The sequence below is a fragment of the Lottia gigantea genome (genome assembly GCF_000327385.1).
Source record: "Lottia gigantea unplaced genomic scaffold LOTGIsca_122, whole genome shotgun sequence".
NCBI classification, from domain to species: domain Eukaryota; kingdom Metazoa; phylum Mollusca; class Gastropoda; family Lottiidae; genus Lottia; species Lottia gigantea.
The window spans coordinates 477,007-494,878 of NW_008707266.1; the positions used below are offsets into that span (position 1 = coordinate 477,007).

At 33.1% G+C, this 17,872-nt stretch overlaps 1 protein-coding gene across 1 annotated transcript in view; it reads right to left on the minus strand.

The window, feature by feature from the left end:
* Positions 1-391: 391 nt before the first annotated feature.
* Positions 392-17,872, minus strand: part of LOTGIDRAFT_237906 (hypothetical protein) — a gene marked incomplete at its 5' end in the record, with an annotated part of 32,590 nt that continues 15,109 nt past the window's right edge. Inside the window, 19 exons of the mRNA XM_009048476.1 lie at positions 392-661; positions 1,123-1,214; positions 2,882-2,980; positions 4,092-4,266; positions 4,605-4,673; positions 5,442-5,565; positions 5,879-6,028; positions 6,546-6,717; positions 7,112-7,267; positions 7,742-7,907; positions 8,962-9,033; positions 9,613-9,717; positions 10,244-10,321; positions 11,911-12,009; positions 12,579-12,705; positions 13,886-13,970; positions 14,341-14,479; positions 15,042-15,133; positions 15,522-15,657. Coding sequence (XP_009046724.1) covers positions 578-661; positions 1,123-1,214; positions 2,882-2,980; positions 4,092-4,266; positions 4,605-4,673; positions 5,442-5,565; positions 5,879-6,028; positions 6,546-6,717; positions 7,112-7,267; positions 7,742-7,907; positions 8,962-9,033; positions 9,613-9,717; positions 10,244-10,321; positions 11,911-12,009; positions 12,579-12,705; positions 13,886-13,970; positions 14,341-14,479; positions 15,042-15,133; positions 15,522-15,657 — 2,220 coding nt within the window. The 3' untranslated portion in view covers positions 392-577. The remainder of the gene's footprint in view (positions 662-1,122; positions 1,215-2,881; positions 2,981-4,091; positions 4,267-4,604; positions 4,674-5,441; positions 5,566-5,878; positions 6,029-6,545; positions 6,718-7,111; positions 7,268-7,741; positions 7,908-8,961; positions 9,034-9,612; positions 9,718-10,243; positions 10,322-11,910; positions 12,010-12,578; positions 12,706-13,885; positions 13,971-14,340; positions 14,480-15,041; positions 15,134-15,521; positions 15,658-17,872) is intronic.

Genomic DNA, 17,872 nt, shown 5'->3' on the forward strand with positions numbered 1-17,872 from the left:
ATATTTAATAGTTTATAAGGTATAAATGAATAACAAGGAAAAGAAAAAAATATACTTAAAACAAGATTGTTCACTAGACATGTCATGATTCCCAAGTCTCTTTTAACTTTTTCTTAATTTCTTTGAAGTTCTTTGTCGAGGCGATAAATATAAATGAATTGATGAAAATATACTACGGAGTCGTGATAATGGTTAAGAAACTTTAAAACAAAATGAAAAAAACGTGCCGATGTGAAGATGAATATTGGCATCACATATCGGTTTCGAATTTTAAATCAAGGGTTCTTTCATAGCACAATTCATAGCATTATTCTTATGACATCTTTTCTTTGGATTGAATTATTATTTCCCATTACTTTGGATAACTGTCGCCTTATGAATAATGTGGCTTCCATAAGATAAAGTACATGCCATAAGTGGTTCACTATTATAAATCCAAGACAATATAGGTTGCGTATATTAATTAGTGAATAAGTCAATAGCACTTCAATATCTTCCACTCCAAGTTTGTCTTCATCAGAGTTTGCATTCCACTTGAATATCATTACAATGATAATTGTTCTTTGGATTTATTGGGTCATAAGATACCAAGATTACCAGCCGTGTTATCGTTGCTTTGTTTTTCTCCTAACAGCCAATATGTGGTCTGTGTACCCTTTCCCTGAAAGGAAATAAAGTTGTTAAATGATACAGCACGTAATTTCAGAGGGATGACGGTAGCACGATGACAAAGCTATAGGCTCACGGTGATGCTGATGATACCGTTTCTAGCTTGTTAGATGCTGACTAAGCTTTATTTCTGCCGACTACTGAATTATATGATAAGAAAAACTGAAGATATGCCTTAATATTTCTGTTTGCCAAAGGTCAGAGCCTGCTCCCGCCACTTCCATGGGTTATAATCAATAGATTTGTCTTAGTAGGAGACAAACAGAACCTGCATTTGAATCATTTCTTCAATTTATTCTCCGAATCCAATGACTATCAAACTGGGCTCTACAAAGTGTTGCCATAGATTCAGGTCATTCCGAAAACCCTGAATGTCATTGTCCTACCGGGTTTGGCAGCTTTGCAATTTCAATGTCAAAATATAATAAGAAAATATATTCTATGTTATATTACCTTCATATCTATTTGGCCTCTCAATTCCACTTCAAATGTGCCAAAATTATCAAGGGTTTCTTTGGTTTGTGTACTCATGTGAATTTTTAATGCTGTAATGAATAAAAATCGTCGAGATATATTATAAAGTTAACAAAACCCCGGCAGTCGCATAACATATTGATCATGGATGCTCAATGATCTTGTACTTCTTAATTATTTATATTGGAGAAGGCAGGATACATAATGATAAAACGAATTATATATTAATAAACTAGGTTTAAACAAGCACCAATTCTGGTCAATTCCATTCATTATGGAAAATCATGGTTGCACTTTCGACTGTGAAACTGGACACTTCATAAGGGTAATGTAGATTCTAAAGTTACCGTCGTATGAAAATGTTACGATATAGAACATCTTCATTCACTTCGTCCAAAATTTTCAGAATGATTTTAAGAATAACTTTATTTCAAAAACGATCTTTTGGCACTCTGGAATACATATAGCTTAGTAACTCAATGCTTAAATGTTAATACAAATACAGAAAAAGTCTATATGAGATTTTGAAACTTAATGCATATTATCTATACTAAGTTATTATGAAGCTGGTAACCTCACGATATAAAGAAATAAAATATTGAATTGATATGTTGTTTGTTTAAAGATTATGTTGCGAATATAACATGCAATACACCACAGGCATCAAGATAATATTGATTTTTATCATAACAAACAATTTTTCACCTTGCCAAGAACGACCGTTACAAAAATGGATCTACATTTTGGAATCATTGTTAGTAACTATTAGTCATAAAATATTGATTTGATCAACCAACTATAATATGACGTCAATGTAATGGAGAACTTCCGGTCACCAGGTAGACCGTTGGTTATTTTTAACAATCCTATATTCTTACTAACAATCTCCCCGAAAATAATAATTAAACCTCTAAAAAGTATTATTAATCCTTTTACAATTTTGTCTACGGTTATCATGCTATATAACCTATCTTGTACATCTTTTTCGTTAATGTACGCCAAAACCTTATGAATTAATTAGCAAATCACAGCAAATATCAACATAATCGATTCTCAGTCGGAAAACGGGTTTATTAAGTCGGGTTTAATAATGTGCTCAAATGTAGTTTATCAGTTTTCTATACTTTTTTGTGGAATTACATCCTGAAAGGATTGATATATTAATCTTTCCAGACATTCTTTCCTATTGAGAAAATAGCCCAAAGGCTAAATATAATGACAAACATTAACTTCACAGCTGGAGAGACCAGCTCTGAACTTGACTAGGTTCTAGGTCATCCAAATGAAACTCGCGAAATGAAACCATATGGAAACTGCAGATGATCGTTTTCTTTCCTCGTAAATTGTTTATGGCTAATGTTACGGATGCTGTTTTTTCGATTACCGACCCTCGGAGAACGTCGACCGTCACCGTGGAAAATGGACTCATAAGCAAATTTGACAGTCCGAAGATCTTTTACTTTCGGTTTCCCGTGGCTCCCTTCGTCAACCTCCGCCTACATTTGGCCACTCTCGGTCAAACAACGTAGGAAGATCGCTCTCTTGTGGTGAGAAGCGGGTACCTGATACAGTAATCATGTATACATATTGTTAATAAAGGATTTATGTATTAGGTGTAAATATTTTATCAGTTGCATTAAACAGTTGGTATTTAGATATTTTTACAAAAACAACATCTATTAAACCTATAAAGGTGCTCTCGTTAAAGGGTTATCAAATATGAATGAATATCACTTACGTAATCCATTGGACTCCATCCTAGAAGCTGTATTAACTGTATCACCAAATAAGCAGTATCGAGGCATTTTTAACCCAACAACACCAGCCACCACGAACCCTAAAACAGTTACATTTTTACTTTAAGATAAACACAGGACCTGAATTATTTTGTTAACATCGCTGCATTTGACAATTTCAGAGACAATGTGGAATCCATCACGACATTTCCGGCCAAAATCTGGTTATTTACGAAATAAAAGTTCAGTTGTCATCACTGGAAGACCAATGCTTCCTCTTGCTGATGACCTACCTTTTATGCAAATGACTGTCTTCTTTCTCTTCCCCTTTTGGGTTTTTTGTATGCCTATTTTTGGTCTAGATGCATTAAAATTGTGTGCAGTGACAGTCAAGCTGATGTTGATACAAATAGTAGATTGAATTTCGAGATTTAACAGAACAGATGGCAACCGAGTTACCGGAGTCAGTAATTACTATTACGAGAGAATTATTTGGTCGGCCACAGGATCAGAAATACAGAAGGAGTTATTTCCCATTCATCAACTTTGAGTGGACAGGTAATAGATTAAGACAAGATGGATTTCAGTTTGTTGGAATTGAAACTCCATTTCAGAATCCGTAATTTATTGGATAATAATTTCGTCAGACATTTAAAATAACACTGGCTTTGGTATTTTAAGAAAAGTGATAGAAAAAGAGAAATTTATTAGTTTAAAGGAAGGTTTATAATCTCCTATACTTGATTTGTCTGGACATAAAGTTAATTATAGGAAAATAATTATGCCTTATCAATCAACAAAACGCTTATATCATAATCTATTTGTAGGAAAATGTGTATTTGATTAAACTGATTGAGCCATAATACATTGTGAATGTAAATAATAAGTGAGAATTTGAATTAATTATTTGTGATCTTTTACGACGAACGGCTACAAATCTGCCACGTATTCCACGATATAGCGATATCAATATAGCGGACACCACTTGGCCTTCTGTCATTTGCGATAGTGACGTCAAAATCTATTACAGTTCTAGTGGAATGGAGATCATTGGCTCAATAGGTTGAAGTGTTGAGGAATTGGATTGTGGCCGAAAATCTTGTAACCTTTCAAATATTACCTCGGAACCTGAATGATATATGTGTATGCCTGTCTTTGACATTAGTTGGGTCTTTGAAATGTTTACTATGAAGGATTTAGGCCCTATTTTACCTGTATGTAAGCCAATACGTAATTTCAGTTGTTCATCTGGTCTGTGTTTAATACGGAATGATAAAACAGCGTCTAATAACGCTAACGACATACGAGATATTTCCCGAGCATGTAAGTTCCCATTTCTAACTGGAAGTCCAGACACTACCATGTAAGCGTCACCTATTGTTTCAACCTGTAAATATAAAGTAAATTGTAAAAACAAAAAGTCGTTATAGCAGTCATTTTATTCTCAGGAGCTTCAGGGTTTTAAGGGTTTTGTCTCAATTTTGTGAACAAAAGGGAGGTAAACAAGTTTCTTTAGGAGAATAATCGAACGAAAAAACATTCTGATAGTATAATGTTATTTACAAGAGTCCTTTAATTTTCTGACTTGTATAAGAAAAAGCTCGCATTAATGATCGATGGAACTTGAAGTGTAAATTGCAATTCTCACGCTGGTTTTTAGAAAAATCAGAACTTTAAGATAATAGTAAATACACAACATGAACAGCTAATTGGGTTCCAATTTACCTTATAAACATCAAAGTTTTCTATGATAGAATCAAACGTTGTGTAAAGATCATTTAACAAATTCACAACCTAAAATTATAATTTATGTTTCTGTAAAGTCGCCAACAGGGCATCTTTACATTATAAAGTAATTACAAACCTCGTCTTATACCTTGACTTCAATAGTCACCTGTTTTGTGTCAAAAGCGGCAATTTTGTTTGGATAGTACACTTGCGAATACAAACTCAACAGAAAGTATGTAAAAGCGATACAGTTTGTCTGCCGAAACCCAGATTGGCTGTTCTTCCATGGCGAACAAACCAATCAAAAATCATTGCATTCCGCGATACAGAAAGGTGGTATAAGACGACGATTGTAAGCTTGACATTGTGAAGATACGGACAGGGCTGAAAAACTTCAAAAGAAAAAACTCACGTTGGAATAGTTAATTTAAGGAATATTACTCTTTGAAGTATACAATGATCTAATTTTCATATTCAGTAGTATAATTTTAGTGGACAACTAGTAATGAGCTAGACACAAATGGTTCTAAAATATTGCCTATAGAAGAATTATCGACTGATTGACTTTAATATATCGTGTTTCTCTGGCTACTAATTTACTCCTATTTAGGTATACTAATCATAGGTTTTGATGTTGAATGGCTGAATCTGAAGGCTAAACGAGCCACAAGGAAGTGGCGTGGCATAAGAAGCAAAAGCTTTTAAATATGAATCATAAGGTATTTAAATATTGATTTGAAGCATTCAAAATTTTCACCCATATATTTCAAAACCAATTTGGCACGTGTTAGTTAGGTGAAGTTAGAATAGCCAGAAAATGACCAAAGCCATTACCTGCATTGGTGTACTTTCTGCCGAAAGAGCAGTAAACCCACAAATATCACTAAAATATATGGTAACTTGGTCAAAAGTTTCAGCTGCTACCGATTCACCACGAATCAGTTGACCAGCAACCGGCCTGCAAGTAAATACCAGAAATGTGTTCAATTGAACTTTACAATATTTTTCTTTTCAACCAAGGAAACTAACTAATTAAATTCTTAAATTTCTTGAGTGAAGTTCGAGCTTTGACATTCTGGCAAAATAAAATCAAATTTTTACGAAAAGCGAGAATGAAAATATTAATGAAATGACCATGTTAAGTCGTGTGACCTTCAGTGTGACTAATGACAGGACAACGCCATGGCCAACATTGGGACATGTACGAAAATGAATTTTAATGTTTGAAAACGACTTTTATTGTTCCAGATTGAGTCTAGTAAAATCCTTACTTTGGTAACATAAGATATAGAAGATTTTCAGCTTTTTTCTTTTCTTCCAGATAATCAGCTGTTCTTTCTTCAACTAAAGCTTCTAAATTATTAGCGTATTGTTCCATTCGGGACAATAAATTATCTAAAATATTCCCTTTATCTCCGTCTCTGAATGAAAATTAAATTGAAAAAATATAGACTTAAACACGACATTTTCCCTTGGAAGGTTATGTAAAGAGGTATCATTTCAGACATTAGAAGATATATAGTAATTATTAGAAGTCTATCACGTACATTGTCCATGAGACATAAGGGTTTAAGTAAGTTCTGTATTTCACATGAATGATTTTATAGAAGCTTCCAGTCTTCGTATAGTTATTTGGTACACTTAAGGCTTCTATTTGAACCATTCAGAAGCAAAATGATCTTTACCGTTTGCGATAACGACGTAATAATCTATATAATAAATACCGCTTTATTAAAATCACGGGTTCACAGAAGAATTGGAATGGAGCCACTAGAAACCATAAATGTTATGCTACACAGACAAAAGCCAGACAAGTTCTTTTAAATCCTCTCAGTTTGTAGTAATGGCAGTTTGATAATCATAAAATGTTTCCATGTTGACGTAAAATTATCCAAATTTGCTCCATAAGTCGATATTGCAATATACGTATATCCATACCTATTTAGTTTTCTTATAAGTGACTTTAAGGCTTGACAATCAGGTCTTTCTGCTGGATCTTCCGCCCAACATCTTCTAATTATATTAGCTAACTCATCACTAGGACAATCATAGTCATCTAATGTGGGTCGGAAATATGGTCTCAAACCATTTCTAACTTTGACATAAATTTCTGGAAATAGATAGCCGAATAGCTTTTTATAAGCTACAGCCTTGCAGAAATTGAACTAAAGGAATTACGTCCTACTCGTCTGCAACTTATTTGGGGTAATGAAGACGGTAAAGATTGTGACAATAAACACTACCAAGTTTTATATCTATATTAATAAATTGTCAGCTCGATTGTGTTGTTCCTTTGAGGTGGGTCATTCAATGATAGGCTTGAATTATGTTCCCACTCCTTAAAGAAGGTTTTTGTTCCGTATGTCAATACGAATCACCGAGGATACAAACAGAGATCCAAATACAATTAAACTGTTTTTATTTCAAATTTCAAATGCCAAACCTGTATTCTCCAAAACATTCCTACAGTATGATCTGCAAACAAAACTAAATAAGAACATTACCTTTGGGACTAAGATCTAAATTATGTAAATAAAATACACCATTTCTATAAACAATTTCTTGACAAATGATAGAAAAGCTGTAAATGTCGCCTTTCTGTGTACCACAGGGATTTTTTGTAGATATTCTCAATATCTCAGGAGCTGTCCACAATTTTTCTGAAATAAGAAACACATTTTTCGATTGAAATATAGCATTTTAACGCAATAAACCTGTTATAATTAGTTCAAATACTAGTGATCATATACCGAAAGATAAAGTATTTTTTTGCGATTGCTCCATAAAAAATAATTTACTGTGTATGTATTGAATTACTTGCAAGCTAATATTCGTTAATCGAACACTGCAGGCAAATAACCTTCAAGACGATGTTGATAAGACCATATCCAATTTCAATCTAATTTCTTCCACGACATTCAAGACAATTTACAAGTTAGATAATTGCAGATCATGAAAACAGTGATCGGACGGAGCCAGTACGGATTTCATGATAACCGCCAATCTGTTCAAAAGGATCATGAATTCATTATTCTCAATACTAAGTTTATTACATAGTTTATTACATATTTGGCAAAATATTACAAGTAATATTGCCAATTCACAGCTTGATAATTTTGAATAAGGTTATTTACTGTTATAAAAGGCATAAGATTCGTCTTCTTCTTCTTTTTCAACCTCTCGAAAATATCTTAGGCCAAAATCGGTTATTTTTACAACAAATCTACTATCCACTACACAATTAGTACTTTTTAAATTCCCATGAACACGTATTTCACTAGTATGAAGATAGGATAAGCCCTGAAAGTAAATGGCCAAAAGATAAAAAAGACAAACCAAGCTTTTGATGAATAAAAATAGTTTAGTGGGAATGTCCAACCGTAGCACCTATTTCAAATTATAAGGCCTATTTTCGGCATTTCTACTATTTAATCAAGCGACAATCTTTTTGAAAATGTACAAGAAAATTACATTTTAGGTAAAACAAACCCGAAATTGAAAGTTAAGGAAAATAATAATGAAAATATCAGAAGTTCAGCGGTACTACGTAGTTTCTTGTGGAAAATCATTTGTGATATACAAACTTGAAATACCGTTAAATTTATTGTGCATAAGGACGAAGCTAATATTTCAATAATATTTAAATGTCAATATCTTGTAAATTATGAGTATAAATTGTATGGTTTTCATCAAGAAAGGCTCAAAAGAGAATCACCATTTATCAGTGGTATAGCAGTAACCCAGATAATTTCACTCACGTCTACTTGTGATGTAAAATAAATTATTTTTCCGGTCAAATTGTTAAATAATTAATTGGAAGTTCTATGAGTAGACTGGTAAATGTCCTCGAGAAGTTGGTGGTCACACTCTTATCAATTTATAGTTTACGTCTGATTAAGCTACACGTTATTTAGCTTTGACTGATCATTTTCACATAAATCGATTAATCTCTCAAAATATTGCTATCGATAACTATTATGTGACTCATGGTTTGTCAGGCAGAATAGAGAGTAGAGGCTACCGGTAGCCAGCCTCCTGGGATTGGGCAGACTTACTCAATGGGGGACAACTATCGAGGCTGAATTGAAAATGAAGCAACTCCGTGGATGCGTCATGTTGCACAAATCGTCTGAATGGGTTATCCTAAGACAAATTTTGACAAGTTGAATTGATTTGGTGCATTACTTAGGATGAAAACTGATTAGGGGTTGAAACCCTTTTTCTAAGGGGGGGGGGGGGGGTCATAATTCTATCAAATGCAAAAGAGCTTGTCTTTTGGGATTATGGTTTTGTTTCGTTTCTCACCTCGTCCTCGTTTCACCAAAGGTTTTTAAGAAATAGTAAAAAGTCATACCCTAAGAATATCTTGCATTATAGAATATCTAAACATCCAATCTAATTTAATTTGGTCATTTTCTAACACATCCTGTAAACATGGAAAATCATTTTCAATATCATCGGTTTCTTAACAAATTATCGATCCACCAAAATCACAAAATCAGAGCGTTATGTCATTCTGCTGAAATCCAGTGCATTGACCGTTAACTTGTTGTTCAACAGGTCGTTTAGTCAACTCCTTATATAACTCAATTTTCTATTGTTCATAAACATCATATCGGATGTCAGATTTTTATATATCATACTTGTTGCTCTGTTTTCTATCATTTTTGTTTTTATGTTTGATTAAGATTTCTTTTTGCCAATGGAAGCGTTTCCAGAAGAAAGGAAGGAGTAGTAAGTATATCAATAAAAATGTTCTGTCTACTTCTCAATGTCATTTAAAGATCGTAGTAAATCAAGTTTTTCTTTTTACAAGAAACTCGTGACATTCGACATTAGGTGCAACATAATTTTACACAGCGATTCTCAATATTGATAAGAGATATCCGAAGCCTTTTCTAACGATAGCATTCTGTTATCACATGGCCTGTAGCTTTCCATTATGTTGCATTACAACACATTACAAACTAAAGGGATACATGTTTAGCCATGCAACAACTATTACCTGTAAACTTCCTTTGGGGCAATATTCTGTTAATGTACAGCAATGTGGAGGATCAATACACGCTCCAGATAGTCTGACGATATGATCATTCTGTAAATCTTTCATCTACAAAATACATAGATAATGTCATGTATACTCATTTCAATTACTTTCTGATATATTATGAAATATCACAAAACGACAACAATTCCAATGTAAATAGCAAATTGCCTGATTATATTTTGACAGTGAAAAGGTTCATCCGTCTTAATATTTTACCAGTTGATATTTTCAGGTATCCATAGAAATTTTCTACATTAAAACCCCAGCTCCGATTTTCTTGCAATTCAACAAAAAAACAAAACAAATTATACTGTGTCATTTCAGATTGTCTTCGCTATCGGGTCGTTAATTTCCATTTCAAGTTATTGTAATGAAATTGTGACGACGAGTTTTAAATCTAAAATTACCGGTGTAGCTGAGAGATGATTGAGATAATTGTATGCATTTCTTGTTGCCAAACAGGAAATGTATGACTTTTTTCGTCAGCACCAATGACAGTCTAGGATAATAGTTGTGTGTGATCATAAATATAAAATGACTCCAGAATACCCCGCCATATTTAAATATTGTGAAAATAACAGTTACTTACTCTTTTAATTTCTATTAATAATGGTTTAGTTATGGTTATATTGGTTCTTTGAATTGGTTTCACAGCTACTATAGCTCCCTAGACAATACAAAATTGAAGATGGTATGTAAATACATAATTAAGTTAATAAAGTTCTTTCAAAAAATCATTACCAATACTGGTTTTAGCCTGTTGAGGTCTATCAGTTTTAGAAATTTAGTATAGATAATTGTTATTGCATGATTGTAATTAACTATTGACTTAACGAATCACACCACAAATTACTACAGAGACCCATACTTTCCAGATATATTGGCGGTTGAACAGACTGGGATGTAGGTCAATGATTGATATCTGTTTCTGAAATAGTCTAATGAATTGTACAAGGATGTTGAGTACAGTATCTAGTATCAGAGTTACATCAGGTGTTCCTTGAAAATGCCAACCTTCCGAGCGACATCCATCACAGAATTTAAATATGTGTATAAAATGGTCTCCTATACAATACATACGGATCTAATTATTCAGAGTGGTTAATAGTCGTTTAATCGTGATCTCCTGAAACATCTTATCGCTTTATGTACACTGTACTCAATATAATCCAACATGCATTGGAACGGATCACTCAAATTTCCCGATTTTTAACATCCGTTACTATTTATAGAAGCTCAGTATCTCTTATGCCAACAATAAAGTATACATGGGTAATCATACTTGTGCTTATAACATTTCTAAAGTTGGTGACCTCTTTATTTTATCTACTGATTGTTGAACTGTTAAACGGTCATTGTAGGGATTTGACTTCTGACTCACTTTCATCAAGAGCAATCCAGAAAATCGATATATAATGAGATAAAAGACAGAACGCAAATAGCTGATCAGAAAATACAACTTGAAAGTCATATTTTATTTCTAATACATATAAAGATGACACTATAATGTTAGCTACATCAAGAGATTTATCCTGACATCGAACTGATCTATTGTCTTTGTCTGATCATAATTCATCTTATTCTAATAGATGATAACATCTCTGATCTCTTTTTGTATTAGTCTAGTTCTGATAATAATCAGGTCAAATATATACGACAGTATACGCTTTGAAAATAATATGATAGCAGAGGGATGAAATTAATACTCAAGTCATGACCACTAAATATCAAAAATCGAAGTTTTGTCTTGATTTTCCACTACTCATTTGGAGATTTAATATAAAATGCCCTGGTTTATCGTTCAAACTTTAAATACTTGATAATGTTTTCAAACTCATAGGGCATCAGCTGTGAACGATTTTACATTGTGTGTTAACCTTTTAGGTACTTACTTCAGAACATTTATTAATTGTGTATTGTTGTCTTGGGATGCGGCCTTCTTAGTAATAGGGGCGCGTGGACATGTTCAACCCGTCCTTGTGGTAGTTGAGCCAGTGTTTTCAAGTTTTAACATCTTAAATCATTGTTCTTCCAACTTTGATTTAGGGTAGAGACAATGCTTCTTTGGATATGAATAGTAACTTTTTAAGATAAAACAAATCTGATCCGAATTTCATCTGATGAATAATGATTAAATCTTTATATCCTATTTCTGAAGAAATCATTCACAAATGAGATTTAGATTAGTGTTTATTTAAATTATAAGAAAACTTATGTCAGGTGGGAGTCTGTTTCAAAAATATGAATATCTGTTACCTTATAGTACCCTGTTTTTGTGAATAATTGTCTGTTACCAGCATCATTTAGATGAACAGCAATTGTGTCTCCTGAGCACGAACTGGCATATGAATATTTCTGGAAAGAAAGACATAGAAAAACCTTTAGAAACATCCTTCCGGGTAAGGATTGTATATGATACTTTAATAAAACACCTTTTCTCTTATATATATCATGTGGCTATATGTAATACACGAAGTTAATTAAGGCATCAGCGTGAAAAAATAGAGTGTGTTTTAAATATCAGTAGAAAATATAACGTTTTAACAAAAAAAATATTTGTAAATACAAATTCAATTATCATTCCACAATAAATTTTTAAACAGTTTATACACTGCTTTTGAGAAAGATGATCCGTCGTCCCAAGGCGTGTTTATAAAATGACAAAAGGTTTTACGTCATCAATTCCTGTTTCAGATTCGGCTCAAAGACCAGCAAGTAACGAAATGTTTCGGGAGTGAAATTTCACAGGACAGCGGCATAAGTCTATAACCTTTCGATTTCCAACTAAACTAAACGCCTAGTCTGTGGTTCAGGAGATTCGGTTTATTTTCCATCCGACGAAAGTTGTCAAGACAACGTAATAAATGGGAATTTTTCTTCATTTCCCGATCATGTTCTTTGAAGCATAAACATACTCCGCTTACCCGATTTAAACTTATCCGACTTCCTTGTCGCTCCAACTTGTGATTCTTTTCAGGTGAACCAAAGAGAATGTCGTCCCACTTGACACGCCAATTCATTTCTGCCAATTCCGCCTCAAGCTTTATATGTCTGAAAATAGCGCATTTAACATATAAGACTCTTCATATTTCTTTAATTACAACGTAGCTGCCTTCGAATAAATGGTCATAATTTAGGCAATTTGAAATGATAACTTCAACTCGTCTGACATTTTGGAAACGTTGTCTATCAAAGATGCATGTAAATTGTAAAATATGGGCATAAGAGGATTTCCCTTACAAATTAGACATCATTTGCATTCCCCCAGACGAAAAAATCGCAATTAATAGTTGAGGTTAATAGATTCTAGTATTATATGACAAAACTTAACATAAACTTGTAAAACTTGATTTATGTACGTGATGAAGAAACACCTTGTTTCATCTATTTGTCGGAATCTAAAAACACCTTTTTTACACCAATTATTAAAGTGCTCTCACACTATAGTGATCACCGGTTGTGAATTTAAAATAGTGGTCATGTATGTTCCAAACGCAACCCACATGCAACTAATGGGCATTATAGGTTTGAGGTTCGTAACAACCACTCAGAGGATTGCAGACAAGGTAAGTTCACTTTTGCTTGAAGGTCCGTTCAGATGCATTTCTCTACTCCAGCTGGTTTGTGAAATCCACGTAAGACGGAGAAAACTTTCCCGTTTTTGTATCATCAACATGATCTTCGATGATAAAAAGTAGGAATATAAAACACCATACATCGACTCTTCACAACACTGAGGGTATTTTGTTATTAAGATACTTTAATAATACGACCACAGAAAAAAAATCGATAGACAAACCCTTTCATATCAGACTGTCTAGTAATTTTAATAATTGGGTCTAAACGGAGTCTTAATATCGCTATTTTATTATACCTGTAGGCCACGTTACAAATTATATGAAATATTGTCATCACAAACTAGTTAGCTTGTCAGACATATCTATACTAAACAATCTTTACACAATATAGGAATTAATTGACTGCTGGCATTCATTTCAGTCATAAAAAGACTATAAATACCTGAAGGTGTTTCTACACCGGAGCCGTGTTTCCTTCCCCACCTTCCCTTTCTCTAAGAAAAAGACTTGCCCACCAATTTCAAAGTTTCCAATGAACCCACAATCACATTTCCGTGGCCCCTTCTAAGAAACGCCACTGTACCTTATCTATCTATGCAACTCAATAATCAAAACATTGAGCCTTCAGTTCGTTTCGGTAATGACTTACTTACCTATAGATAAAAAAGACAGTTACTAAAACTATTACTAATATTGAGCCCAATACTATTATCACTATACCATATTCTGGAAATGGTTCTGAAAGGATCAGAAGAAATCGTTTGTTTGGTGTTAACATTGAAAATCGTATAGATATAAATCTAGATATGAACACCTAACTCCCCTGTTCAATGTAATTTCAATCGTCTTTTAAATCGGCTATATTGTATTCAGAAATGTATACCTGTTTCCAAAGGTAACCAAATAATTTTCGCCTAAGAGTTTGATTTTACATTTTGAAGTTACCTACGGTATTGAGTTCATCTCTTGCTGTCGACAGAGGAAAACTTCAAAGACAGAACATAATTTGGATAAGCTTAATACCACACATCATCTGACAAACCAGCGAATCATTGCTGTTTCTGCTACTAGAGGTATTGTGGACTGATGTGTATAAGGTGTAACGAACCTTCTGGTGGACATAAAGATCCATCAAAGCCACAGACAGGTACATCGGGAGGTGGTTCAGTTCTTCCTCCAGCCCAATGTATCTCTTTACCTTTCACCTTTTCATATTGTTTCTTATTACCAAAATAATTAGCAACAACCTGAAAAATAATGCCAATTATCTGGTTTATATTGTGTCGCGATTGACCATTATCTTTCACTCAAATTAATATGGAAAGTTAAGCTTTTATTAATGGGTTGAATAGGTTATTAACCCAATAATATACTCTAGTGTATTAAGTCACGGTTTAATCTCTACAGCGTTGGTCAATTTATAGATTTTAAATTAGTTCATATTAGGAAGCCATCATATAACAGTATTCTTGTGAGAAATAAACAGCACGAGCGTGACATATACTATACAATTCTTCTGTGATAGTTAATATAAGCTCTTAATCTGATCAAACTGAAGTAAAAACTATCAATTAGGGTATGCCGTGTTCATTTCAAGTATATACAGAAATCAATCAAAGACTACCATTAACGCAATGTCCTCAGTCAGACTGGCAAATAGAATCTAAGTAAGCAAATGATGTAATTACTGGAAATAATGCACACACTAAACGCCTTCTAAATAAAAGTTTTGTCAACACCCACATTGGATACAATTAAAATTGTTGTAGATATAACCTTTTGATAAGGAAGCACAAAAAAATGAATTACTTCAAACTTATCGTTTTCAGGATTGAGATCAAGCAGGGAATAATCTGCATTCCTGTCACCATTAGCATCAATACTGACAGTCCCAGTAATTCCTGAAATTGATATCATTTATAATCTTGTTGGAAAAGTCTGAAAGCTTGTCTAATATCCTTCTTACAATCGCCTTAAACTTAATTCCAAATCGTTTTTTCCCAGTAATTCAAACACGAACAGACACACAAGCATAACATATTCAAAAAGTGGAATTAAAATTAGGAATATCTATATTTTACATGAAACTAGCTTAATTTGATAAATCCTTCGCAATATTTGTAAGGAAACCATATAGAGCTTTGTCGATTGAAATACTGAAGAAAATATGGCTTTCGAATTCACTTGACTCGCGATCACCATTCCTTGTCGTATCTTTGCATATAGTGTACATGGTTTCTCGGGTTTAACCAAGAAGGAAGATACTTTCCTAAAATAGGGACAACGTACCTTCAAATGTTCTGTTCCACATGCGTTTGGTAATGGCAGCACCATCAGATATAGATCCATTGGCTTCCAGTGTTTCATTTAAAGCTGTAGCATACAATATAACTGCATCGTGAAACGCACCAACGAAGCTGTTTACCTGTGAAAATAAATGAGAACGGAATAGAAATTAAAATAACTATAGTAAATTAACTTCTTTCAAAATACTAGATTTTGTGGTCATCAGAAAATGTGAAAATCTATTTCAATCTTCTTTTCCAATATGTACGCCTTCTTATTTTCCATTTTCCTGATAAGTTCTGGATATTGTCATGGGACTATTTGGATATATATTTGGATTTATTCGGGGGTGGTATATCTGAGAAACAAATCCTTTGATAAAACAATTTAAACGAATGGCAAAATTAAAGTGAACATGAATATTTCTCAGTTGTAACATTTATTCCGAAGTTTTATCCATTTATTCACTGACTGAACCATGAATGGCACATTATCTTAGCACATTTTTACAGCTCCATACATATTCTAAACGTGTAATACGTGAAATAAATCGTGATAATTCCTTTTTATTTAACATTTAATTTGATTCCATGCATATCTTTTTCTGTCGGCAAATAAAATGAGTTTCTTGCGTTTTAATATCTCATTAATTAACAAGCATTAACTCAATTTGATGTAAGTTATCCTGTTTTAAATGAAAAGTCGATCTCATCTGTTCCATCTATTTGCATCATTTTGATAAATTGTCATAGGATATTTTGATATAAATTAAAGAGAAAGGTAAGCCATTTTTTTGACCAATCATTTTTTAGTCTCAGAAACTAGAATTTTTAGCTGAGCTAATCAGTAATAGTGTTTTCAGCTCACCGTCGAAATTTGGGCCTTCAAATCCATGTGTGCTAGAATTATCTGCGTTTGAATGTTAAAATGACGACTCGTCAATTTGGGATATTCTGGGATATATAGAAAAGAAATATAGAGAAATAGTGAGTAAACTTCCTATTTTGAAGTTTTTTTAAAGGAATTTTTTGATTTTCGTACATTTCTAGTACCTCTGAAGACTGTTTACATATACTCTTCATAGTAAAGTCCAAACGCTCAGCATATATTTTTTAAACCGTTTACTAAATAAAGGTGTGCTTTCATCATAGCGATTACCATTTGCGCGTGGTTGCGAGTAATGAAAGCGGCTATGACTTTCGAACTCCGAACTAAGTTGCATGAATGTTGCTCTAGAAATTCATGACCGCTATTCTTATTGGCAATCACATGCATCTGGTGATAGCTATGGTTTGAGTGTCCCTCAAGCCATTAAGGCAACAATTTAATTCACTGAAATCATACACTACGATCATTAAATACAGACGTTTATTGTAGTACTAGTCATATGGAATAACCATTATTCGCTACATTCAAGCTAAATGTTTGGTTTTTATAAACTATATAATGCATTTTTATTGATTTTCGTCTTGAACCAAATCATGAGATTTTTACGGTAAAACAATTTATTGAACAAAACCTAGTATTAATTCACTCTCAAACTGTATAGAACAGAAAAAAAACTTTATTAAGTGTTGAAACACATTTGCTACAATAATAGTCTTATAGGTAGGTATTTTTTTAGGTAAAATATTTTGTCAATAGATTTTCATTTTGAAACGTTCCGTTCAATTGATACGGAAAAAAGGCAAAAGAAGTTTTGAAAGCAGTAAAAGCATTTACAAAACCATATCAAAACAACCTACTTGAGTTGGAGTCAAGTTAAAGGATGGATAATGTGTATCAATCATCTATTTTACGTCGTTCAATTTTTATATTTTAACTCAAAAATCGATATGCAGCTCAAAGATTGCATGAGCTCATTAGTGAAATAAGGGGGATGTTGCCTGTCAATTTATATCTAGCCCTGACCTATACAGACTACTATCACTTTATATATTACTAAACAGTATTGTAAAACTGACATAAACTCTTTAGTCATATTTTGTCTGTTGTCTTTCGCTTTCCACTCCATGGGGAATCTATAATCCGTGCTAGAAAGGTTAATATGTTTGTGTGAGGTGTGATATGTAATAATTTGGCCTCAAACCCCGCAAAACAAAAAGAAAGTATAACGTTTCATTCTATTAATGTTGAAGATACAGATTCTGAATTCTTACATATATGTCAACCTAAAATTCTCTGAACATTAGTATCATTATTGCCTAAAACCAAACTTCATGACATAATATAGTCATGAAAACAGACACTATTAAACTATTGAATAGATTCCATCTATGTTCATTGATCACCATGTATATGCCCACTTGTTTCCGTGAAGAGAAACTGAGATGAATTAAGTTTATGCATGGATT